The sequence below is a fragment of the Scleropages formosus genome, chromosome 4 (assembly GCF_900964775.1).
Source record: "Scleropages formosus chromosome 4, fSclFor1.1, whole genome shotgun sequence".
Classification (NCBI taxonomy): domain Eukaryota; kingdom Metazoa; phylum Chordata; class Actinopteri; order Osteoglossiformes; family Osteoglossidae; genus Scleropages; species Scleropages formosus.
The window spans coordinates 8,070,077-8,097,351 of NC_041809.1; the positions used below are offsets into that span (position 1 = coordinate 8,070,077).

The window sequence follows — 27,275 nt, forward strand, 5'->3', positions numbered from 1 at the left end:
AACAGGAGCTGCTCAATGGTGTAACACAGAAGCACATCCTCTCATTCATGAGAGAAGGCCGGTAGGGTGGGGTGTTAGCCCAAGGGCGAAAGGCAGCTCTACGCCCAACGTCAAAATCCACGCGACGATCTCAGTGTGAGAATGCAGGAAAAAGCCATGTTTAGCACAGTCCGCATTCCAAGAAGAATTTCCATCAAAGACCGCGTGCAGAAACTTGAGGCATCACCTTTATTTCAGTGGCGTTGGCCCGTCGGGAGCAAGTCAATAAACTAGAATCATCCAAAAGCTCTGAAAGGCTCTGAAAGGGAGAACAATCTAGACAGGTTTCTTACTTGTCTACTGCTATCACCCATTTTTGGTTATGCTGCGACAGGTCAGGTGAGCAAAGGCTTGGCGTGTTTTTCAGTCTTGCTCACCATCTGGTTTGCGTAACCCGTCAGGTGTTTACACGAGTCCTCCACCCCCGCGTCCATTATGATCTCATCTATGTTATCAGCGTGGAGAATCTGAACAGGGGAAGAATGAAACGCAGATCTGTCGGAAGTCGAGGCAACGTTCCTGCTGTTGCTCCTGGGCCAGATGTACAGCTCTCCGAGGGAAGGACACTCCCCCCCAGCAAGCCTGTCCCCCACAATCCTGCCAGAAAACTTTGGGCCTAGTCGGAGAACAGCCTGGCGATACGCAAAGTACCCTTCCTAGGAAGGCTTCTGGATCCCGGTATCGAAGTCACTGGGGAGAAATGTACACAGGCACCATAGCCAGGAAGTCCACCCACAGGGAGCAAAGTGTCCAGAACCTGTTCCACTTCTCAGTTCAGGATGACCACCAACGAATCACCATCTGCGAACATCCGAGTGAGTCAGCGCATGGTCCGTTCCTGGAAAAGTGCATTTCCGTCTTTCTTATTGACTAGTTTTAACGGTGCGAACGTGTTCCTGTGCCACGAAGCGCGGCGTTGTTTATCATGGATCAGGCCACATGGATCTGCGTGCTACATTCGTGGAGTGGATGGGTGGTGCGTGCATGACTGACAGAATGAACAACACTCATGATCAGGCCAGTGTCCTGAGGCTTACAGCTCGCACAGCTGAGCTGACACAAAACAAGCATTCCAGAAAATACTGCTGTCATGTACCGTATTACCTAAGTATATCAGGAAACCAAACCAAGCTGGAGAAAATCCACTTATAAAAGCTTCTTCTGCTCATATGTGAGGAAACAGGAACATGTAACACACAAAGATCCTGTAAAACAGACCCATTTACTGACAAAAAACTACAATTGATTTGATCACTCAGCCTAATCGATATTCTTGCTCTAATGGTTACAATGGCATAAGGGAATGAAAGTTCACAGGGTTCACTACCCTGAATAAAACCAAATGAACTACCTCTAAGACAGGCCTTCAATCTCAGAGAGTTCTACCGTTTACAATTTTTGGAATAGATAACTCCTGCATTTAGTAACTCCAGTTACTTAATAATTACTAACAGAGCAACACACAAATCTTTAAAAAAAGAGATTTTGACTGTCCGACCCAACCATTTCCAGTCCCCCGAGTCCTGCAGTATAAATAATGGCTGGTGCAATAGCTTTCTAGAATTCCTATGTCACAGATGTAATCATATTTTTCCGAGCAACATACTCTGGAATGAAAAAAAAAAATTAAAAATAATATCGCAGTATTCATCTAACGTAGTCTGTCTTGTAAGAGAAAAACAAAAATAAAACATAATGTGGAGTATCGGGAATACATGGACGATCAAAAAAAAAAAATCTAATTTCCTCAGCATGTTAACCCCCTGGGGCTTTTGTGGAGCCGCAAGGATTCAGAAGCAAGGAAGGGGAGGACGAAGGGAGGAAACAAAGGAGGGAGATCTTCGTGCTACAGCTGGATGGGGGGGGTGGGGGGGTTGTCTCCTTGCGCCCTCCGTTCTCCAATGAAAAGGAAGCTGTGGTCAACCGCAGCCAGCCAATCGCCGTGGCGACGGTGCTCAAGGGGAGTGAATGTGAGTCACACCATGACCTCATCTGGCCCAACCCTACTGGGAGTTGCCCCGGCACTGAGATTCAGTCACCATGACGACACACACAGGCATAATTTTTCCTACATCCTTCACAGCTGAGCTCTGTGCTACTTGAGCTTGCGAGGCTCGGATGTCAACATCCGATTCCTTGAATGCCACAAGTCCACATAAGTCAAGGCCTATCAGCCATTGTGCTCCCGACGACGCCAAAAAATGACTACGTACATATGACCAAAAGACTGAGACAAACAAAAAAAATGATAAATTCTCTACCTGGTCCCACATGTGACAAAAGTTTTATAGAAATTTTGGTACTATAATTACAAGATGTAGGGACAGAGGATATTTTTGAAAACAAAGTGCAAATCTTATAAAGCAAACTGGGTGGCGTCATATAGTGTAAGAGGGATGACAACGATGGATGCATAGCATTAAGAGCCCTTTCCTTGCAATCCACAGACCAAGGTGTGAATTCCCTCTCCTGCTGTAATACCCTCAATCAAGGTACTTACCCTGAATTGACGCTGTAAAAATAACACAGCTGTGTAAACAGGAAAAATCATTGTAAGAACCTTAACACTGCAAGCCAGTTTGGAGAAAAATGTCAGTTAAATGAATAAAAGTAAATAATGATGATTAGGACCATAAATAAACTACATAAAATCCGTTATATTAGCCAGCCCTTTATGAACGACTGTACAGTATTTGCAGGATATATATAGGGCTGGTTATGACTGGCTAAACATACATATGTGTCACGTGGAACACAAGGAGCCGGGACGGCTGAACACAAGTGCAGCGTTGTTCGTCTGAAGTTGAGGGAAGAGGCAAGTTCTCAAAAGCAGGGACGGGCGAAGGGTCGGTCGATCGGTGAACAGGACAGGAACGAGGATCCATGGAGGTGGTCGGAAAACGAAGCAAGGAGTCAAAAACCGGAGATCGTGAACAGAGAATAGAGTAAGCGTGTGCGCGAAGTAACGCGACGAAGGGCGGTTGTCCCAAACGAGGTTCCGCAACGGTACGGGAGCTGAAGAGGGTCTTTATAGGGTGAGCGATTACTCAGGAGCTAGTGCAGAGTCAGGCATTGTCGCTTGTGCTGTGGGCGTGGCAATATGTCTGGTATTAATGCCGACTATGATTTATGATGACTAAATTAAACCTCCTGTAATTTCAGCTGTATAAGTAACAGACAGTGTTTCATTTTCAGTCCAGTTTTGAATCACCGGCACATTCAGTGCAGGGCCTTGAAAAATTCTCTGCTCTACATACTAGCAGCACATGAAGCATAAATCAATATGATGCAAGGGCAAGAGAATTTATGAAGATGAAATAAAGTACAGCCGGACAAGAGGCGATGCTTTCCGTCTCCATGTAAGGACCAGAGTTTGGTGAGCTCAGTTAAGAAAAATTCATTTTAACTTTCATGTAACACAGGAAACTGTTGAGAAATTACTGTCTGGAGCACAACGGTATAGAAGCAATTCAGCCACTGAAATTTAACCTCTCCCGCTATTTGGTCCCTTAGCAAGCCGAAAACCCAATAATTATTTTTTTTCTGGAATATCACATAGACATGCCACCCTGAAATGGGTGTCATAAAATCCAATTTAAGCACTCCTGATTTACATAATCTTACCATGATGCTGTCTCAAATTATTTTCTACTTGAATGATGTATTTATTTAAAATTTCATCTAAAATTTAATTAATCAATCTGAATAAATTAAAAATAAACGAAACATTTAAAATTGAATTTAAAACAACATTTTGTTTATGAGTCATAACCTTACAGTTAAGTGCGGAATGAAAATTGTACAGAATTTCAAGGGCTGACCAACACGGGCTCCGACGGTTGGCAAATTCAAACTCAGTACCACAGTATCCCTCAGTCGACACTGAAACGCCCTTTCTCCTCTCCTGACAGCTTCACTACTCCGACTGCAGCTCAGTAACAACATTGATTTACAAATGGACAGGAAGGCATCCGGGGTCGGAAACTTCTTCGGTCCCGGAAATCAATACACTGGGACAAACAGGCAGCACCGACCTAACTGAGAGTGGATTTAAAGGCGTCATGAACATTACACACTTCCTGCAGTCAAGTTTGGTAAATGACATAAAGCTTTACCAATAATGACCCATAGACTGAAAAAAAAACCCTGTTTTAACACATTTTTGTATTATTGAAAACAGTGTTATCCAAAGACTTCTGCTTCTACAACTCCGTTCACGCCCACCTGAGTCAGGTAAGGAGCCCTCGGTCTCTGCATGTCGATAGTGAAAGCATAGAGACACCAAGGGTCTGACAAGTCCTCACCCTCCATACTCAAGTCCCCGCCCTCCATGCTCAAAGTCAGTCCCCTCCGCCCATGCTCAAGTCCCCTTCGTCCATGCTCAAGTCAGTCCCCTCCGTCCATGCTCAAGCCCCTGCTCCCCACCCTGTCCAGTACTCTCAAAGAACTTGGTGATAGCACATCATTGTCACACACAGCAACTCGCCCAGTGCCCTGAAACAAAGGTCCACCCACCCTGGCGACGTGCCACGCAGATGAACCTCCCAGCCCTGGCAGCAGCAGCTACAACTGAAACAATGCGGTCTTTCTGCAGTCTCGCTGCACACACCCCAAAAGACCCAAGAGGTCTGAGCTCACTGCGGCGATGCTGAATCCAACAGGCAGGACCAAAGAAGGCTAAGGAGCTGCATGCTGGGAGGCAGGAGAGAGCACAGGGTCACCAGATGACCATTTGCAGATGTCTTCCCAGTTCCCTCCATCATCTCCATCCACGTCACAGGGAGCAAAGATACATGATGTAAAACTGTATAATATGTAACAGTCAAGCAATTTACTGAATACAACAAAACAGTGAACCTTGTTACCAGGGATGAAAAAAATAATAAATCACAGAAGAATATATCAAAATCTCTGGAACATATGATCCCCATTTCATGAAAGCTTTTCAAAAAGGGATTTTCTTTATCTTTAAGATTACTTTGTCTCCCTGTCTATGACATGGCTGTGGGAGAGGATATGAAAATAGATTAATTACACACGCCCACCTGAAAATAGCAGGTGACAATACCAAGTCCCCACCCCGAACGAGATTGGAACACATATTTTAAAAAAGGAACATGACACCAAATGGCGCAATAGAGCAGGTCTGTCGACGAGGCTTTTCTCAGAGTGCTGGCCGAAAAAGCCCACAAGTAGATCTGACACCTACCTGCCAATACAATCGCCAGCAAAGATTAAGTCTCTGCTTCCCAGAAAGGGTTGAAAATTAAATAATCACTGAAGCAGGAAATCTACCAAGGGCACATGGTAATCTACTGTAGGATCTGGATCCGAGGTCAGGGCCATCAGTGGGGCGCGATCACTGACAACGATATGAAAGACTTCCTCTGAAAAAATGCGGAGTCATTGAAAAAATGCAGAGTAATTATTTGGCTATCTACTTAAATAATTACTTTATTTATTTATGCATTTATTTACTTATTAAATCAGCAGGTCTTCTTAAAGCTTCTACAATGCTCTACAATGAAATTCCTAAAATCAGCGCGGTGTGAACCACTGAAGATATTAGTCACGTTCCTTTATACATTTTTTGTTATCATTTCATCTTATAGTCTGGAGAAATTCAGCAGGCAACAATCCGTCGTTCTCGTAGGGGAAAAAGGAGATTAAATTGAGTTGAAATACAAAATTCTCTTACGACCAAAAGTCTAGCTACCAAATTCTCTTCGGTAAATAAGTGACAAATGATATTTTTCCGCTGACCTGTAAGAAAAGTGCATGAATGATCCTGCAAAATTAACAATTAAACTGCCATTCCACCTGAAAGTATGTGAACCCCATAGGGATGGTTGATCTTCTTGTAAAAAAAACTAAAATAAACTCACAAAATCTAAATGTTAAACTTATAAAATTAATAAAGGATTACGATTTACATACCTGATTCTATTTCCCTACTCGGTTTAACCAATTCAACTTGAGCTCCACTTATTTTTGACCCGGTCTGCTTCCGTGTTTCTGCTACACACATGATTTCCTCTAAAGCAACATATGGAATTGGTCGTTAGACACATATTGCGTCACATGAGAAACATTGATTCTCATTAAATAACCGTTTTGTGGTAAAACTAAGGGACACAAGGGCTTCCTGTACTTTCCAGCAGCACTGTACAACTATGAACCCATATTAAAATCAAGTCCATCTTTGAAAAGACAAACACACTGAAAGTGCTTGTCCCAAGAAGGGTTGCAGTGAACCGGAGCCTAATCCAGCAACACAGGGCATAAAGTTGGGGGGGGGGAAACACACCCAGGATGGGATGCCTGTCCATCACAAGGCACCCCAAGCAGGACTCGAACCCCAGACCCACCAGAGAGGAAGACTTGTCCAAACCTGCTGCGCCACCGCACCCCGTAGATCTCTAAAAACTCAGGGGGATTATTCTGTTTAATTTTTAAACAATATGTTAAACATGGAAGCTTTTCAACTCAGAAACAAACAGCTGAAACTTTTCATTCAAAACTAAAATGGGGGGGTGGAACCAAGAATAACTGTGATTATTAATTAGCATAATGTGTCTTTATATGGCACGCATAAAGCATAATTACTGTGGTCCAACTCCATAAACCTCTCAGTGATTCGATTTATGGCGATCGCTGCTTTTGTTGATCAACCTGTGAGGTCTTGTAGCTCAGTAACCAGTCAACAGCAAACCTTTGGACGCCGCCAAATAAGGAGCGGTCACGTTATGATAAGATGAACAAGTCAGCAAACTGTGACCGTGGAAACCTCCACAGGAACAATGTCAACTGCCAGCGGTCTGCTTGTCATCTGCTCCTAAATATGATAACATGCAACAAATATTGTTAAAGAAACTTTGAAAGTGGTTTCTCAAGGGGCCTTCATGTGACTTATAGGAATCTCATGACTTTTACCCTTTCATTTGTTTACCTCCCGTCCCCACGCCCCCACGCCCCCACGCCCCATAGGGCCAGTTTAGAAATTATTCATTTTTGAACAATTATTCACCCATTTATACAGCTGGGTAAGTTTTACCGGATCAACTCAGGATACGGACCTTGATCAAGTAGGGGATTCGGACCCGGCATTTTCCAGTTGCACTCAACAGCTCTAATCAATACAGCCTCTGCTGTCATTACAGGAACACACCACCTTCAAACCTTTCCCGTGTAAAAAAACAGGGTCTTACATTACAAATCCCAGTGGCATTCTATCATAGCGATGGCCAAGCTCATTTGGAACACTTAACTAATAACATATGACACAACGAGAAGCATTATGCAAGTGTGATTAAGTCCCTCATTACAGAGGTGTTCTGCCGAGAGCCTGGACGGGCGGGTGGGTAGCGTTTTTTCCCCAATGAGCGGCTGAAAAATGTCTGAAGCACACTGCTGGTAGTAATACCGCGGTAATCCCTCTTTGGCTGGACCTTGGAGCTCACTAACAAACAAAAGCTGCACACAGGGAGAACAATCTCTTGCACAGAAAAGCATGTTTAATCTCAATATTACACCAAGGTGAGAGAAGAACAGAAAGGTTGAGCAGGGTGCAGGCGGCAAAAAAGGAACTGGAAGCCTTCATTAAGTAACGCCATGAAACAGCATATTTATATGTATATATGTACAGTATATACGTACCTATATTAGTTTTATAAGCAGCACACAGCACAGGGTCACAACAGCATACAGACAGAGGCAGTACACTAAGAAAATGCAAATATGTCCACATGCGCAGACTGAGGGCTCTGAGTCAAAAGATCACTTATCGCAGGTATGATCATGCAGCACGTTCTAATAACTTCCATAAGGGTGCTCGGATATTCAAGAATTCAGCAGGATTGCCCTGCAAATCAAATCAGGACAACAGTTGGAGAAAAATCTAATTTTTCTGTTAAGAATTTTTTTTTATGAACAACAAAACAGGGTCGTAACAACATGAGAGATAGAATCAGTATTCCAAGAAAATGTAAATGTATACAGATACAAGCTCAGCACAAGGAAAAAAGGAAGAACCATTGAAGAAGCTCCAAGAAGATGATCAACACGTCCAAAGTTCCTCAGAATTACGATCCAGCTCCAATGTTAACTTTTCTGTTGGTAGTAACTTCGTCACTTGAGTCAACCACATATTTGTGGAGGAATCTGCACTGGATCTTTCCAATATAATGCATTTTATAATATAATATAATATAATATAATACATCTTCCTGCCGAAGGCGTAAGAATAATCAACATACCTTCCAGGTCCTCATAAAAAAAAAAAAAAAAAAAACACACTTTCATGCTATTAAATGCAATTATAATTTAATCATTTTATCACCAGGAGCAGTTTTGCCATCTTGTTTCCACCCATGACATTTCACAGCTTTCTAGCTGTTGCAGCAGCGGGATTTGTCCGTTCATGCTTCACGGTGCTGCAGGATACAGACCAAATGGCACGGAAAAGGTCAAAAGTAACAGTTCCATATAAACTGGTGAAAGATAATGACCTTTATTACCTGGAAATTTGATGACCTTAAGACTTGAGATGACCGAGTTTGATCTTACAGCAAAACACGCCGAACGTGCGGCTCCCCATCAATGGCATCTGGACACCCGGGGCCAGTTAACTGTCTTGTGGAGAGGCCCTCGGGGAGCGAAAACCAAAACCCAACCCGCGGTACAAAGAGCAACACTCAAACCCGGTATTCAGATATAAAAGCTGAAATCATCTCAAGTGCAGGGAAGGTGCAAAGATCTCTTCTCACATTATTCACAGTGCTGGAAGGAGTCTGGCACTCAAAGCAGATATATGTGGCCTCAAAATATCGTCCTCAGAAAGGAAACACGATCCTCCCCCCATTTCTGTAAACAGTTTATTCACATTTTCTACTGACCAGACACAAAATCACAGCAGGACTATTTCTGCAACCAGTGAAGTCCAGCAACACTTCCCATCCAGGGATCTGAACCTGTAGCCTTTCAGTCACATGTGTAGATCCTTATTCACTATCCCAGCTGCTGCAGAAATATTACATTGCTTGCAATTTTTTACCTCATTGTGTAGCTGGGTGGTTTTTACTAGAGCAACTTAGAGTAAATACCTTACTCAAGGGTACTGAAGCAATAGGTGGGATTTCAACCTACAACCTTTGGAATCAAAATCAGCAATTGTAACCACTACACTATCAGCTTCCAGCTTCCAGGCAGAACCTGTCAATGCTTCTAGATGCCTGCATTTTATTATTTATTGATCTGTTTGTTGCTTTTCTCTAAAGTGACTTACAGTGTTAGGTCTGTGCATCTAACAACTGACTCAAATTTCACCCATTTATACAGCAGGGTAATATTTACAGTATCACTTCAGGGTAAATACCTTGATCAAGGGTGCTAACCAAGCGCAAGATGCAAAGCTGTTTCGAGTCATGGGCAACAGCTCTAACCACTACGCCACCCACTGGCCCCATATATAAAATTTATACCCACAGCCAAATGAAATCCCGATATGTCACCTCTTGCCCAAGACTATTCCAGGTGGTGACAGCCATGAGCATATTTTCTACAATCAGCATAAGACTGCATAGACACTAAGCGCTTATCACCGACCATTAAACAAGGCCGGTGCCAAAAAAGATATCAACACCAGCTCTTACACTCCAGGAAGATATTACGAGGCATGTACTTGCCAGGAGTTCATTTGTTCGATAGCGGTACATTATTCATAAATAAAAAACACTGCTGTTGCACAGTTTCGTTGGGATCTTTCAAATCCTGTTTTTTTTTTTTTAAACCCAGCTGCCATATGATATATGAAGTCCATCACTTTATGGCCTAGATTGCTCCATGAGTCACTGACAAGTCACATGGTCGGCGTCACGGTAATTCATCTGAGCATGAAATCTAGAGACATGAAGGATAACGTTCTGCTCAGCTAAAAGTGGCGACCATGAAGACGGAGAGGTGCGGAACATTAAATTAGAACTCCTTATCGTCAGCTAGTGCAGAACGACCCGCAGGACCTAAGTACAGCTTCGCTCCTCCCGGAGACGGTAGCAGAGAGGTCCAACGGCGCTCCCCACCGAAAACAGAGCAGTGGTTATTTTAGGATGGCAGGAATTACTGGAAACGGTCCCTGCCAGTCAGAGGTTCGAAAGCCACTCAGCATTAGGCACCTCTGCTGTTTCCTTTGGAATTAATACAGTTTTTATCCATCTGTTAGTCACTTAATCCATCTACGGGTCTTTGATTTAGTTTTGATGTCATTGAACCAACTAGAAGCAAGCTAATAGGATGAGTCACAAAAGAGAGCAAAGAAAAAAAAAAAAAATCCATATTATATATGGGGCAGCTGCTTAAGGATCCAAAGGTAGCAGGTTCGAATCTCACGTCCACCTCCAGTGGGACTTAACCTAAATTGCTCCGGTAAAATTTCCTACCTGTAGAAATGAGCAAATAATTGTTGGTAGCTTAACATTATAAGTCGCTTTGGAGAAATGTGTCGACTATATGAATAAATATATATTTCTGCACATTCTTAGATATGTATATATAAATATGAACATTTTTAAATGGGAAAAAACTGCGAAAATATTAATAATTCACTGTGAAATGCACAGCAACAGGCTTCAGTAAATAATATTTCATTGATCATATACATGCACTGTTTGTGAAATGCAGAACAGCTCCTTCAATAAAGAAAAAGCACATGACAGTTACCTGTGAAAAAACGACATTTTCAGTGGTAAGTGCATGTAAATCGGAGGTATGTTTGTACTTTAACTACTGTCAACAGTGTACACAACATACACGATGCTTCCCCATGCGGACACCACATACAGAGCGACGTGAGCAGATTCGCACTTAACGGTCTTTCTAAATGCAAATCAGTTCTCCTGAAACAAGGCCTCTTTCAGACTAACTTCTCGGTCTGACATCAGTCTTGCGGTGCTTCGGCAAGATCCGCCGCAACTCTTTCTCAAGTCAAAAGTGTTTCTGATTGAGGAATTAAATGCTGCGTTAAGCTGATGCTTTTCTCCAAAGCGACTTACAGTGTTAAGCGACCTGCAGTTATTTACCCATTTATGCAACTGGGTAATTTTACTGGAGCAATTTATGATAAGGACCTTGCCCAAGGTACTACAGCTGGAGGTGGGATTCAACCTTGTGACCTTTAAGTCCAAAGGCAGAAGCTAACCACTATACTACCAGCTGCCCCATGCGCATTCTTGCAGGAAATTGGCTTTTGAGGTACTACGAGAATCCCGGCCATTCCAGAGAGAGCCATCCAGCTGTATTCATATCATAAGAATTAATAGAACATCTTGTCCTCAGATGCTGTACATTCATAACTAAGGGTGTGAATCAGTGAATTCGGGAACTAATGACCATGAGCATTAAGAAGAAGCTAAAAGCTTGGGCTGAATTCACAATAGCAAGCTGCCAAGTGGATGCTATGGGCTAATTGTCACAATGCTATAAAAAGACATTCCTCGAGTCTGCACGCACACTACATGGTTACACACCGAGTTCACCAACTCAAAGGACAATGCGTCGGCTTTTCTTGCCGTCTACGTAAATGATTAAAAAGGGCCGCACAATGTGCGAGGGAAGGCAACCGATCAATCAGCGGAGTGGAGCGAGACACACACCCACCGCCCAATAAATCTCGACACTCCTTTAATGCAACCAACAGATGGGGGGACCCGGCGTTTGAGAAGCCACAATAGGTTACATCACTTCTCCACGGTGCCCGTCAAGAGGCTTTACCGGAACACTGCGGCCCCATGATAGAATGCTGCTATGCGCTCTCCATTGTGAATGATTATCCAGCCATGGCCTGGACTTAGCCAGGCGAACATGCTCAGACTTATAGAGGTGCAGGTATTGTTCAAGCAGTGTACTGTTTCACTCAGGCAAGGGATTACCGCGGGAAAAAACTAAAGTAGAAAGTATAATCCCTTGGTTTTGAGAACGCAGCTCCAGATCATGTGAACTGAACACCGGCCTGTCAAAAACTTCCCAATTTCCGTCAAGGTTCGGCCCTCGGCATCACAATACACATCATAAGGATCACGTTAAGTCTTTACTTTAACACGCAGGATTTTTTTTTTTTTCCTTTACAGAACAGCTCACAATGTTAAACGTGTCAGCTGAACGTGAAGCATTGCACACCGTGGCAAATATGACCCGTCTTGGTTTCGACGCTTAGCAGAACAAAGTACAGGAGGCTGGTCACGGCGCACTTCTAAATAACAAAGTCAGATCCAAAGAGAGATCATGCATATCTCAGCATGGAATGATGGGCCTTAACAAAGCATTTATTGGAACATATGGCAATAGAGGAGCAGAACACTGTGTTACACCACACCTGTGTTGTACACCTCATGATATATCTCATGTGAACGTCCGCATGCTAAAGGCATTCATGACCACTACTGCTACAGACTGGTGGGTCAGTCTTCAAGCTGTATTATACTACATTTTCCATTATTTCTTACAGAAAACCAAACGTGAAAGGCTGATGCCTGGACCGATTTATTTTGAGCGAATGTCATCTGTTTGATAACACATGTCAGGGGGCAAATGCCATCCACGAAGGTCTCAAACGTGTACTAGCTGTACTTGATCAGGAAAATCAAAGAAAATAATAAAGCCATAACTTGAGGAAGAGTATACGTTTCTGAACCCACCCTTCATTTTAATGAATCCCAGCGTCACTGCCATTGTAAAACCATCTGACCTACAGTTACAGTCTCCTGGCATGTATGGAGGCTGGAATTTTTAAAAAAAAAAAAAAACTATTAAGCGAGGAAAAATTGAGGAACACAGTGAAAGCAGGTCATTTTCTGTAAGGCTCTTTGTTTCCAGAACAGCTGTGCCACTGTTTCTCCACTTCCCATCAGTAGGAGCAGTCAATTTCAGGAATGCTTCAACCGTAAAAACATATTCACTATCATGCTGCCGCTGTTTGTCACTGCTCTTCCAAACAATCATTAACGTTTGAAAAATCAAGACTTAACAGGTTAAAGTGACTCAAAACGATAATGGACGAAACAGCACAGTAATCATGTACCTTCTATACATTTTAGTTGCTTGCTTTGTAGATTGGCTTTCTATACGAGATTTTCCCTCCAAAACTTTCAAGACATTTCTAATGGTATATTTACAATCACTACTGCTATGATTCCATTCTAAGGAGACTTTAAAACATAGAAAGCAAATGTAACTTAGATTTGCTTTATATCTGTGACATTTAAACTCATTTACGCTAAAATACCTACAAGCCATTCACACTCTTGCAATGAAAAACAGGCATTAATATACTGCAGTAAAAATAGAGGAAATACAGTGAATTTTTTCCAGGCTGTTTTGTTTCAGATTCTGTTTCATTCCTTCCACTATAATGGTGCCATGCTCTGATTCCACCTCTGGAAAAAAAAAAGTTGCAGAAATAATTGTAAAAGGACACACACTAAACGTGGGAAGTCGTATCATTTGTGGAAATATGCAAAAACTCCAGCAAAATGATCCCACTTTGTTTCTTGTCGAAAGTAGTTTCTCGAGGCAAACAATGATCTCAGATTAATTCTCCAGAGTTAACCTTTGAGTGGTCACACAAAACCAATTTATACAAGAACTGCAGATAAATACCACCTGATTCCCATGTACACAAAACACACACCTTCCCATTTCATTCTTCCATCCCCTTCTGGATCTAAGCGCTACATTTTGAAAGCGCCCAAGTCCTCCATCCTAATAAATAAAACGCTTTGGCGCAGGAAATTATCAGACATCTTGGAAATACATTTGGTGTCAAGGCAACACTACAGTTTGTCTCAAAACAGCGATTACGGAGGCATGATGTTCTGAGCCTCATGGGAAGTGTGATTAATAGAATGCCCTAAAGTCTTGAACTTAACCAGTGAAAAAGCTCTTTCAAAAAAATAGCATTTCAGTCATGGTCATCCTCTACCTCATGAGGGAATGCAGAATAACTGGAACGAAAAAACAACCCTTGGACACAAATAACTCTTAAAAGTAGTCCTCGAGTACACTGAACCATTCTTCAAACAGCACGAATGTGCTGTGAAGGACTGTACGGAGCTGCCCTGCGCCAGTGCAGCCATGGCTATGATTCAGCATGTTGTTTATTCATCTTATTTATCGGAACCTCGACTATTACAAACTGGCATGTGCAGTGAGTGCCAGCGATTCTGCTCACGACCCAGCGAAGAATCACTTGCTCACATCCATCATTATAACCCACATACTACACCGAGATGGAATCGCACAAAGGTGCTATGTTGTGTCTCCTTACACCGGCAGCACAAAGGCTCAGACGGAGAGTTCTGCAGTGTGTCGGATCTGCCGAGTCACTGTTGGAGCACACTCGGTGTCTCACCGATCACAAGATGCTTTTTATGTGACTAACAGCCCGACAGCTCATAATAGCAGGCATAACTGTGGGAGCGCATGTGGAATGTGTTCCGGCAGTGACCGGCATCTCACCGCAGTGCTCCGCAACCCAACCTGACATGTTCTCAGCGCACAGAATTCCTCCTATTATCCTGATTTTCATCACTGGAGGACTGCACAGTGAAATCAACAGCTTTTGACCGCGCTGCTACAGTGAACTTGGGTGACAATGGAGCAGCATTCCCTGTGCTGGGGGCTTTACTCTGAGCCATGTGAGCCCAGCTGACTCCAACCAAATGTCCCTAAATGCCAACCCAGATCTCTAAATAAAATAATGGAATTACCCTGACAAAAGACATCGGGAAAAGCATCAACAGGAGCTTTGCACTTTGCCTAAAAGTCTAAGAATGTAAAGATTTTGGAAAAATCTAAAAAATCTAAGAAGGAGACGCTTCTTAGATCTGTAACCCATCTACCTTTTTTTTGCTTCTAATTGTAAGAGGCCTCTAAGGCAACAGATTTGACAGCACAAGTTTTCTCTCTTCGCATACGTTTCTCAATTTAATATTTTAACGATGAGCATATCAGCTATAACATCGGTTTGTCCCACAAGTGAACTTTGTGCGTCACCAGTTTTCAGTTATATACTTTAAATAATGTTTCCTGCTGTAAGTTAATAAGTTACCATTCAACATGAGTAATATTTAAAAGGTGTATTTTGTGAAAGTCATTCAAAGCAAACCACAACATTGTCAGTGAAGACATTTGAGTGAAATCACAGTTTGACTTGTGATGGATTCCATGGTGCTACATCATACAAGTCCATTAGACTCAAGCCCAGGCGGCTAAGCCCCTGGCACAGCTGAGTGTCTCTTAGTTATGACAGTCAACAGCTGAGAGAAAATCCAACTCAGCGCTTACACTAGACTCCAGGCCAGAGGAGGACTAGAGATCACAAACGATTCGGGCTTTTCTCTAAGAAACCCCTAACCATTTTCCCCACACACTACACTGGTCAAGGGCAGGGCAGGCTCCGTTCAGCCCGTGGACACCCACTCCTATTCATTGTCAGAGTTTTGCACCAAATCTCAGCCTTCCACTGCGTTCAGCAATGACCTCATGCTCAGCGCGAGACTGACGGGAAGCTTCGCCGTCGAACGGGCGACAAAAACACTAATGTCTTTTGCACACTTGCCACGATTGCGGAGCTGCCCGTGGGCCACGAAGGCCTGCAGTTACGGCAAGCCGGTGCACACATTACAGGGAAGGGGTTCGGGGCAGATGTCGGGCAATGCAGTTAATATTCCATTGCTAATGCATCTCAGCCACAGCCCCAGGCCATGTGCTCATTATCTAAGCAGACAGTTTCTTTAGGGCTGTGCTCTCCATCTTCATCAGCGTGTTGGCAAATTTAATCAGTTTACTGTAGAACAGCACATGGCAGATTACACATTATAATAATAATAACAATAATAATAGTCTTGGTAAGAAAAACATAGAAGGAACAAGTCTAGAATTAATAAGTGCCCTGCAGAGATTTATAAATACTTCATGCACATAAGGGCTCTGAAATCTAGAATTCACATGCTAAATATAAGCAGAAGGAAATTTAAATTAAAGTTTTTTTTTTTTTTTTTTTTTTTTCTTTGATAACCCAACTGGTTATCCCGCATTATCCCGTCAACTTCTGCACCGAGAAGTATTAATGTGATCACCTGTATTAGCTGTAATCCTTTTTAAACGGGACTGGGTATACTACCCACGTCCCACACAACCACGGCACTATAAGAGACTGGGGAATATAATCTTATTAACGGACAGATTTTTGATGCCTGGGCAACAACAAACAGGCGCTCACGTGGAACAAAGCGGCACAAACAAGGTAATCGGCCCAAGGAACAACGTTGAAAACTTGCTGTATTTGGGGTCTCGGGAGCGGGAGTCCCGTTGCGGGGGGGGGGGGGGGGGTGGTGGCGCGCGCACCGCCTGTTTACCCGTCCGATCGCGCGCGCTATTCGGGGCACGGCCGCGCTCGCGTGTCCCAGTTGATCGCGGCGCGCATGGAAAAGGGAGAAAGAGGAGGAGGAGGAGGAGGAGGAGGAGATGCGCAACGTTACCTTTGTAGCGCTCGAGCACGTCCTCGTACGCCTGCAGGTAGTCCTTCTCGTCCGCCAGCATGTAAGGCGCCGGGGTTATGAAATGAGCCATGGTGGAGCCGGGGGTCGGGCAGCCCAGCATTCGCGAACGCGGACGGGCCGGGGGGGAGAGACTCGAGCCGGGAGCCGCAGAGGGACGAGAGTGACCAGTGTGTCTATTAAAGGAAACGCCCCTCTCTCTCGCTCTCTCTCTCTCTCTCTCTCTCTCTCTCTCTCTCCCCCGATCAGCTACCAGCAGTGACCACTTCGACTTCCTCTCCAATTTCATTAAAGCCCAAGCAGCCGCTTTCGCGCGATGCCACCCCCGTACCCACCCTTCCCCATCGAACGTATGCGCCGGGCACGCGCGTTCACGCGCCCACCCTTTTGCGTCCCAGTAACCCGAGATCATCGCTGCGGCAGCTCCCAGCTCATCAAGACAGTCTAACCAGCGTCCCCGTCCTTCCTCCTCCATCATCATCATCATGCATCATGGATTATTCACTTTACGCTGCGATATTATTTATTGTTTTCATGATATATATTGCTGACTCATTTGTCTGAAATGACTTGTGATACATCTTTCATACAGCTGGGTATTATTACTGAAGGATCGAGGGTTTTTTTTACGTTTTTATTTATATTATCCAACTGAAAACCTGTTCGATCGCAAAACCGCTCCCTACCGCTATAATTTTTTTTAATATTGGGATAAGCAGGAATTGTGCCGGCTCTCGTTGAATTTTACAGTTTTATTTAGAAATGTCACGGCTCTGTGAAACTATTCAATCTTTTATATTAGCGTTTATTGAAAGCATGTCTTTTGACTTTATTGCCGGATCCACATGTGTCATCCTGGAAAAGGGCCGGCAAGCCAGTCTGTCACCTAGGTCCTAGTGCCCGTCGAGTTCACGGCTGTCAGAAGGGTCCCGGCTGGCATTCCAGACGAGGCGTTTTCAATAAAAGCAAGCAGGGGGCAATTATTGCGTTAATATCCAATCATTTTTCAATGGATGATTATTTTTTCATAAACATAACCAGAAAAACCGGTTCCAACTGAGCTATAGTCGCCTGTGGTTTATAATACAGAAGAGTTAAAACAGAACCCGTTCATCAAAGCCTACAGCTGATGTAATGTCACGTGAAATAAATGAAAAGATACATAAATAAATAATAGAAATGAAACATTTTTAGATCTTTTCTTTAAATGCATCTTTTGAAACATGGTGCCTAGGCTATTTTACAAACGGTAGTAGCTTCAGTGTTTCTTCCACATTATAAATGTTATATGTCAGTATTTTTGCTATTTTGTATTTAGCACAGAATTTTCCTTCATGGCCAAGGTTTGGAACAAAAGGCAACATCTCCCTGGGAAAATGCCACCCTTTATAATAACCTAATGGCACACAGTCACCCACAAATAAACAATGCCTTTGTCATGACACCACAGGGAATAGGAAAGGGCCGATCCACAGTGTTTCTCTATTGTACAGTGGCAATTTTGTATAGCTTGTTGGATACATATGTTTCAAAATTGAATACTTTCTTCATTTTTAGCCATGGTATTTTTGTTACAGACCTGTGTTTATTTTGCGAAGCAATTTGTACGTTCAAAACGACCAGACATCTTGTTCCTGGGTTTCAGTTCATCCATGCATCAAAAATTAAGCATTATTTCAGCCTATTTGCTGTTTTCCAGCATTTGGATGTTTTGAAGCAAATAGAAAATAGTCAACAACGACTTTTCAATGTTTGATCACTGGGTTCCAGCAGCGGTCATTCGACATAAGTGACCAGGAGTGTCAGAAACAGGAGTCCGAGGTCATTTAACACCATCGATATTAGGTCATTCAGGACAAATGACCAGGAGATTTAGAAAACAGCTTTGTATCTATTACCACGATCAGCATTTTTGCAAAACAGGCAACCAGGAGATGTAAAAAACAATGTACCTCCAACCAAAATGAGCATTAAATTCCAGCTCTGCAAAGCCAACAGACCCACAGTATGTTCAGCTGGACTGTGTTTGAAAGGTTTTTTCAACCCAACAGAGCCACCAAATGGGAAAACCTTAACCAATATGTATCAATAATCAACAACTACACAAAACTCCCACTATTTCTTTCAGCAGTAACCTGCACCTGCTGAAAACAACACTACACAGCAAATAACCACTATTTCTACCTATTCAAAAATATATATTATAATCTGAGTGCATTTTACCAAAACCTGCTGAAAACAATATTTCCATTATTAATTGCACAGTGTTTTTGCTTCAATAACTTAACTATATGGCAATATGTAGCTATTTATAAGCTGTATCAATTGAAAGCAGCATTTCTTTTTATGACCATCCATAGCAATGGAGAACAATGCATTACATACGCATTAATAATTATCCATGCGCATTTACGCATACGCATGTATATAAGTATAAAGAGCTTCACCAGTGTAACAGTCTCAGTGTACAGTACTGTGTAATTCACCTTTCACAGCCCACATGACACGCGAAACCCAGACATGCTGCTCGAAGCCTTACACAGCCACAGCATGATGATGATGCCTCATTTGTTCGGTCCACGCAGTGAACATCGCGGACTCACCGGCGATCCGCAGCACTGCCCTTTCGGCCGGGTCCAGCACGGATCCGCCGTGGATCTTGCGCTTGCAGCGCTCGTGCCTCGGCAGGTTCCACGGCAGCGTGTCCCCGGGCGCCGGCGACATAGAGCCCGACTTGAAGCTCGCATCGTCGCCGTCATCCGACAGGTCGGCCGAGGAGGACATGGAGCAGCGCAGCGACGCGTTCCCGGACCCGGAGCTCTGTGGCAGTGGGAGTGGGAGTGGGAGTGAGGGGGACAATGGGAAAGGAAAACTGTCGGCTTTTTGTTTCTCTTTTGCTCTCCGCTCAATGAAGGCAGTCATGCAGACATGTACACACGGGCTTTATTCTTACCATCAGGAAGGGCAAAAAGAAAAAAAAAACGCCCGAGACACACGCGCGCTCGGCGAACGCGACACGCACTACACGCACAGTGGCCTGCGCTCGAACACCAGACACCACTAAGTAACCTGAAATTCGCTTTAAATATAAAGCAAATAACATGAAAAGGCCCCGCGGAGAAGGGAGAGGAAAACGACTGCGTGTGGCTCCCCCGCCAGGTCGTGGGTTCGACTCACCGCCGTGTACATGGTGTGAGTCGCCGCCGCAGATCCCGCACGCGTGTTCCTTTACGCCTTTCGCCTTATTTCCTTATTGCTTAGGTGAAGCTCCCCCACCGATGTGTCATTTCAGCATCCACATCCGCGGCCACGCCCTTTCCGACGATGCCCCGCAGACCCCCCACGCGGGCGAGCGGGATGTCGTCAAATCCACGGAGAAAGTGAACAGCAGTCAGTGGAGAGCGGGAGCCGTCACTGCCTCATGCTTCCGAGAGGGAGACACCAACTCGCAGACGGAGGACGGGTTCGCTCATTCTCCTCTCAGACTCGCTCCGTTGGGGGCTCCGATCCCACAACAAACGCCCACAGACAGACGCCCACGGACGGTCGGACGCGCCGCCGTCCCCCACGGAGACCATGTGACGTGTGAAGCCCGGTTCCTGATTCGGGGAGTGTTACTCCACATCCTCCTTTGTCCTGCTGTTGTCTACTGATGATGCGGACTGATGTTTTTTTTTTGTTGATTTTTTTTTTTTTTGAATATATATATATACACAGACAGAACACACCTATGCAACACTAATTGTGATATATAATATCATAAATACCATATGGTGCCATTTATGTAAATGTGCGTATGTATAATAAATACTGTACATATGCTACATATATAGAACACAAATTCTGATATACATTGATAATATGTAAAATCTATTTATACAACGCTAATTCTGATATTTTTTTATGTAGAGTAATAGAAGAACTTTGTCAGGTATTGGGGAACCAAAATATTTGCAGCAGTAATCTCTGGAATTATACACAAATAAATTTATGGACAAATAAAGCCAAATAAAGCCACGCTGAGACAAAGCAGGTGACACTTCATCCCCCCCCCCCAACTGGTTACGCCTGTGATAATATATATCCTGTACTCTGAGTCCATGTATTACAAACGTTTGAGGTAGATAACTTCATGTTTATTCATTTATTTATGTTAGCTGTATTTTTTTTCGTTATTTTCTAAAAAATTGTCACACAGCTACCTGCAATTCCACATCCTCCCATTAGTTGGCAGTAAAATGCACTTCGACAGAGGAAGGGTGTAAAACCAGATTGTTCAATGCACTTTCACTGTTCACATCTGCTGTCTACTGTTTCTGAGTATTGCTAACAGATAACAAGATGACAAACACTGCAGATTTTTGATGTGAATCGGTACAAAATTGGCAATAAAATTGGAAGTTGTGGGGATCGCACGTTTTTATTTTCAGTCATTTCAAATATGTTTAAATTTAGCTCCAAGATAATAAAATGTTGAAAGCCTTACAGCATGTTTTTATTTATAATAGCTGTAAACAAGATTTTACTGAACCTACCAAGCACATAGATTTGGATGAGTTTTATTATTATTATTTTATTTCTTGTATAGATAATTAAGCAAAGTGAAAGTGGCTAGATGCTTATGAATGTTCCACGTTGTTTCAAGTTAATAAAATATATTAAAATAAAAGTAAACTGACGGACTGGCATCCCATTCACAATGTGCCCTGCTTAATGCTTTGTGCTTCCCAGTTACGTTCTGAAACACAGTGGCCCTGCATGGAATGAGTGGGTGACGAAAATGAAATAAATGAAAATAGGTCTTAAAATTCATTTTAAATTCCTTATAGCTTTATCTGAGGTTGATTAGAGGTCTATTATTAGAGTCACAAACAAATCGAGTTACAAACAGTCTTCCTTTCACAGCTGTGTTAAGTCGAAAACCTAGTTGTTATTATGTAACACTAATTCTAATCTACCCAAGGTCCCTGCTATATGGTACCTTGATATCAGTTGTATCACAGATATGTAGCTAAACTCAAAGAAGTATGCATTTTAATCTGAAATGAAATGTTACAAAAAATAAAAAATGAGTGTTTCAGTTTTATTTAAAATATATGGTGTATTTCATGATTGTAAAAGGCGCTTTGAAAAAAAATTTACTATACTGCTTCTAAAAGCTAAGTGAAAAATGAAGTAAATACAGGATATTTTCCATTAGTTATATGAACATAGTTCATATGTTTTGCCTGTTAGAGTTGAGCCTGTCTAAGACTGTATGGGCAAGAGCTGTTTTATTATCTTTTTTTTTGTGTGTGTGTATGAGTTCTGTCAGTTCAGATGTAGGATATATAGCTTTAGTAAGAGGAAACAGCAGTAAAAGAATTGTGATGAGAAGTATGAAAAACGTCGGATAGGGTGTGACCAGATAGAGCGTGAACAGGTACAAGACATGAGGTCAGCCCCATGAATCTCTGACACATCAGGGTGTTTCTTTCGAGCTGTCGCAGTAATGTCACGAATGACGTCTAGCCAGCCATACATGAAGGTCTCCACCTGGTTCTCCAGCAGATGGGCTGCACTCAATGTCCAACCAGATTTCAGTTTTGCACACATTGTAACCACATTTATTTTAGCCTGAGGATACAGACCTTGAACTCTTTCAAGGCCTTTCAAGCATGAAAGGCATACTGTAAGTCATGCGCACAATTAGATCCCTTTACCTTTAAACCACTCAGAAGAATCCATGGTTCACCCCATCGATTTCAAGAACCCTAACCTTTGAACATGAGCCGCCTTGATCAGCGTGGCAGGACTTGCACCTAACATTGAATCACGCAAAAAGCTTTCCTTCAGATAAAATCAGGTACACTTATCTCCTGTTAAATGGTCCTAATTCATCATGGAAACCTCCGGAATTCTGAAAATCCAGACAATGAAATTACTTATTCCATTATTTTCAATGAGGAAAAATTCCAGTTGCAACTCCATCACACGTTCACTCCAAATCATGCAAAATGATGCCTAAAGCCATAAGTAAAGAGCAGTGTCCATTAATTTAAATTTAGGTAATTTTTTTATGGAGTTTTACTTTTGTAGTTTATTTCTACCAAATAATTTTTAAAGAAACATTGTTTTATTTCAGCAGGGGGTGCGGTGGCGCAGTGGGTTGGACCGCAGTCCTGCTCTCCGGTGGGTCTGGGGTTCGAGTCCCGCTTGGGGTGCCTTGTGACGGACTGGCGTCCCGTCCTGGGTGTGTCCCCTTACGCCCTGTGTTGCCGGGTTAGGCTCCGGTTCCCCGTGACCCCGTATGGGACAAGCGGTTCTGAAAATGTGTGTGTGTGTGTGTGTGTTTTATTTCATTGCCTCTGCAAAGTGTTTTTGAATCACACACAACTAGGAAAGTTTTCTGAATCCCATGTGTGGTGCTAACAGCAAAGAGATAGCAAACGTGACCCCGTATCTAAAAAAACTTTGTCATTGTTCTGCGTTTCGATTTCTTGCTTTTCTGATGTTCTGAAGTTCATTAGTTTCTGGCCACATTCAGTTTTCTTTTATTAACGTAACCAAAAAAGCCAACTCATTCAAATAATATAGATCTCCCTCAGTTTATTTTTGCGTCATGCTGTCTAAAAATCCTGGATGTAGTTACAGTAAAAATACTCTGTAAGGCTTTTCATTTTAGTCTTTCTTATTAAATTAAAGCTACATTAAACCCGGGACTACATGAAAATTAGGTTTTAAATTAGAGCGTTTTACTGCCAACTAAGGGCTGAGCGCGGAAATGCATGTCAGTCTGCAACAGAAAATGGAATGGTGAATCTTTTTTTTTTTTTAATTAACTGAAAAATGTTACATTCTTCAACAATTTGTAACTGTTATTTTTAAGACGGGGAGACAATGTATACCTGCCGCAGTCCGTCTTAATCTGCCACCAACAAACTGTATATTTGCCAGTCAAATGGTGTCTCAGGCTGAATGAGAACATCAAGGAAACCAGTAATGGTCCATTTAGAACAGCTTTATCATCGACTGGCATTCTTCCTGGGCTGCAAAACTAACATTGCTGAACGCAAGTCATCGTTAGAGAACAATAGGAGCACTGCGCTGAAATATTACACAAAATGCACAGTAACCGAGCAGGGAGTGAAGTCAAACTTGAAGATTTCGACTAAAGACCACGCTGTTTTTTGACATTCTCTCAAAAACTAAATATTAAATTTCAGTGAATAATACAAAGCCAACATTTCACCCTACAAAAAGTAAAGGACGTGGCTAAACAACAAAACGACACCTGGCAGGACTGCATTCATAGAGGGAAATGAAAGAGAAAGAGTGTATCACTGGAGTAACTTCATATGACGTGTAAACAAGTTATGATGGGTATTTGGGTGGGTATATGGGTATTCATGGTATTTATGTAGTTAAAAAGACAACGGTAAAAACTCAAGAGAGGATTATATGATGTATGAAACATCCTACAGTACAGTTTTGAGGAGAATTAACACAGAAACTGAATTATGACATCTGACAATAAAACTAACAGAAGAAATGGTTCCCGCATAAACACAGAACACGTTATATGTCCATGGCTGTATGCATGTGGTTTTTGGGGTTTTTTTCTTTTTAGGATTTGCATTAAGATGCAGTTTTCAGCTCTCCTGCAAAATCCTCATAAAATCCAACCATGAATATGAATATGGATGATATAAATCAAATATGTTGACTTCTTCAAGCGGAGCGTTTTTGCTCGTACCCCGCTAAAGACGGCACAATGAGTACATCCCCTTTTTGAAAACACGCGTCCCTCAGGCCGGCCTTCCTGGCATTTCCCTCCGGTTGGGGACCCACAGCAAACCTTCCTCCTGATGAACCGGGTCTTCCTACTGTGACCCAGAGGCCAGGACGGACAGTGCTGCCTTTTTGAAACACCAGAACTAGAAAAACAAACATTTTCACACCCTCGTGAACACGCAAGGCCCACGCCTGTGTAAACGGTACCAGAAAGGCTACGCATGCATGGAGCACCTAATAAATTAATGAAATAAAAAGAAATTATTTCATTGGGAAAAGGGGGCAAATGAAAGCGAAGATGCACAACAGCGGATTTATTTATAAGGAGTGAGCTGGTGCTTTGTCTCATTCCAGATGTGTCACCTCCCCTGCAGACCAACAGATTAATGCGCAGCTGTACACACGCTCTGTTTCAGTGTGAGAGACGCTAATTAGAAACAGGGGAAAAGGATGGACACACCCTCTGGAGCTCTCGCATGATCCCTTTGTCTTCATCCGCTCTCCGAACACAGGCGCAATCCGCCAAGCGAGTGCTGTGAAACTCCCAACAACATGGTTCTCAGGACGTCCGGCTCTCAAACACCCTGTTTCATATCTAAAATGACCATAAAACAGATTTAATAAACAACTGCAGTATTAAAATATGGTGCAAAACTGCGACCAAAGCTCGTGAATGTTTCAAAGCAAAGCAAAAATTATTTAAAGTAGTACTGTTTCAGTTTTTTCACATGGCATAAGAGGCATTATTTCATTTTAAAATGGGGGAAAAAATAAAACGGAACCATTGGTAGACAAATAGTTAAATAATAAATAATAAAAGTTATGTAAATGTACTGTAATTATGAAAGTTGTTTTGGACAGAAGATGACAAAATTCAAAACACTGAAACTGACTCATTCCTACTGGTATAAAAATGTTTTCTTCTTTTAAGTTATTCTGGCTATGGGCATTGTATTATGAATGTTAAAAATACATCTTGGTAAGGTGTGAACAGCAATGAAACATAAATCTATAATTATCTAGTCATTAGTAATTTTAGTAGTAAATCTATTAATAAGCCAAAGTGAATATATAATTATTTATGTATAACAAAATCTCACTAGACCATTAAGAAAGGAGACATAAAGAAGAGAAATTCTCTAAAACCCCGAAATATTTTCAGTCCATGTGAAAAAATCTAGAAGGAAGTCAGAGGAGCTCCGGCACGTGCTGCTCCAATACCCCCCACGAAGTACAGTATTTCACCAAGAGACCACTAGAGGGAGACAAAGACCCTCTTAGGTCATTCGTAAATAGGCTAATGTTTTATTCTACGCACACTAAATATCAAAGAAATTATGAAATTCACAGAAAAAAATATAAAAAATGCATAAATTCTTTGTCATAATTTAATATTATTTAAATTATCCTGACACACTTCTAAGAAAGGTTCCTAACTGGACAAGCAGTGGGTGAAAACAAAAAAAAAAACCACTTGGAAAAATCTGCCTAATAATAATAATGAAGAAGAAGAAATCACATCTATTCTGTGTTTTACAAGTAGTTCAACTAAAAAACACGTGGAAAAATCTGCCAATTAATAATAATAAGAATAATAATAATGAAGAAATCACATCTATTCTGAGTTTTACAAGTAGTTTAACAATATACAAACTGACAGTGTATAAATGGGTAAAGTTTGTAGAGCTTTGTAATCCAGGAATGGAAGTGATGGAGGAAGAAAGGGGTTAAATTCTCCAGGAGAATGAATTTTCATTGGATCCCGTTTTTTTTTTTTTTTTTTATTTTACAGCAGATGGCTCAATCCTGCAACCTCCAGATTATAAATCTAATCGCTATCCAACCTACTGCATAATGGCAAGAACCAAACTGAAACACTCTATTTTACCATGTGTAAGATGACTTGTTTTATGTTTTGACTACCTGGGAATCAATATACGTATTTACTCTTTGCTGTTCTCCAAGGCAACTTACAATAATAAACTACCTATAATTATTTACCCATTTATACAGCTGGGTAATTTTTACTACAGCAATTTAGGGTAAATACCTTGCTCAAGGGTACTACAGCAATAGATGGGATTCACACCTCCAATCTTTGGTACCAAAGGTAGCAGCTCTAACAACTAAACTTCCAGTAACCTTCTAACAGACTTGCTTAGGGCTTTTCAGGTAGCATTTTTCTTTATTCTGCCAGCCTGACAAAAACTGCCAAACTGCATAAATTGGCAAACCAGTATAAGTTTTTTTGCACAAACCTGATATTACTGCTTTTATTTACTCAGGAGCAGCAAGTCAGCGGGGAGCTTAAAAATGAAATGCAGTTCGAAGCCTCTAGATAGATTTTCTTTCCAAACAGACACACACACACTGGTTGAAGCTGCTTGTCCCAAGTGGGGTCGCAGCAAAACAAAGCCTAACCCAGCAACACAGGGCATAAGGCTGGAGGGGGAGGGGACACACCCAGGAGGGAATGGCAGTCCGTCACAAGGCACCCCAAGCAGGACTTGAACCCCAGACCCGCCAGTGAGCAGGACCCATCAAACCCGCTGCTCCACCGCGCACCCCTTTCTTTCCAAACATCTGATAATTTATTTTTGTCTTTTTTATCCATATGAAGGATTATGACCTAACGGCATTATCATTTGCAACCAGTGATGCAGTCATTTAGGCAACTGAGTAATAAAAACTACTGCAACACACTGCAAATAAGGCTGTTTTGGCACATCACGTCCGAGCAGTATTCTGATACTATATGCAGCCTTAGCTGCAGTTCACGATATCTGGGTTAAGATTAAATTTAAAAATGTGTCCCACTTGCTAGTTAGTGCATCCAGGCCAGCTGCAAATACCATTGTGTATTTTGTGTCATCATTTTTACCTATTTACTCATTGCACGATGTGTGCGATAATCTT

General features: G+C 42.2%; 1 protein-coding gene across 9 annotated transcripts in view; it reads right to left on the reverse strand.

Moving 5' to 3' along the window:
* Positions 1–27,275, reverse strand: part of dst (dystonin) — a 170,918-nt gene that overhangs the window by 138,358 nt on the left and 5,285 nt on the right. For 5 of the 9 annotated variants that reach the window (XM_029251529.1, XM_029251530.1, XM_029251538.1 and 2 more), the window contains exon 4: positions 19,190–19,406. In XM_029251529.1, coding sequence (XP_029107362.1) covers positions 19,190–19,406 — 217 coding nt within the window. Of the gene's footprint in view, positions 1–16,568; positions 16,675–19,189; positions 19,407–27,275 lie in introns of those variants that run through there. The other 4 variants (XM_029251536.1, XM_029251537.1, XM_029251535.1 and 1 more) reach the window with 1 other exon arrangement.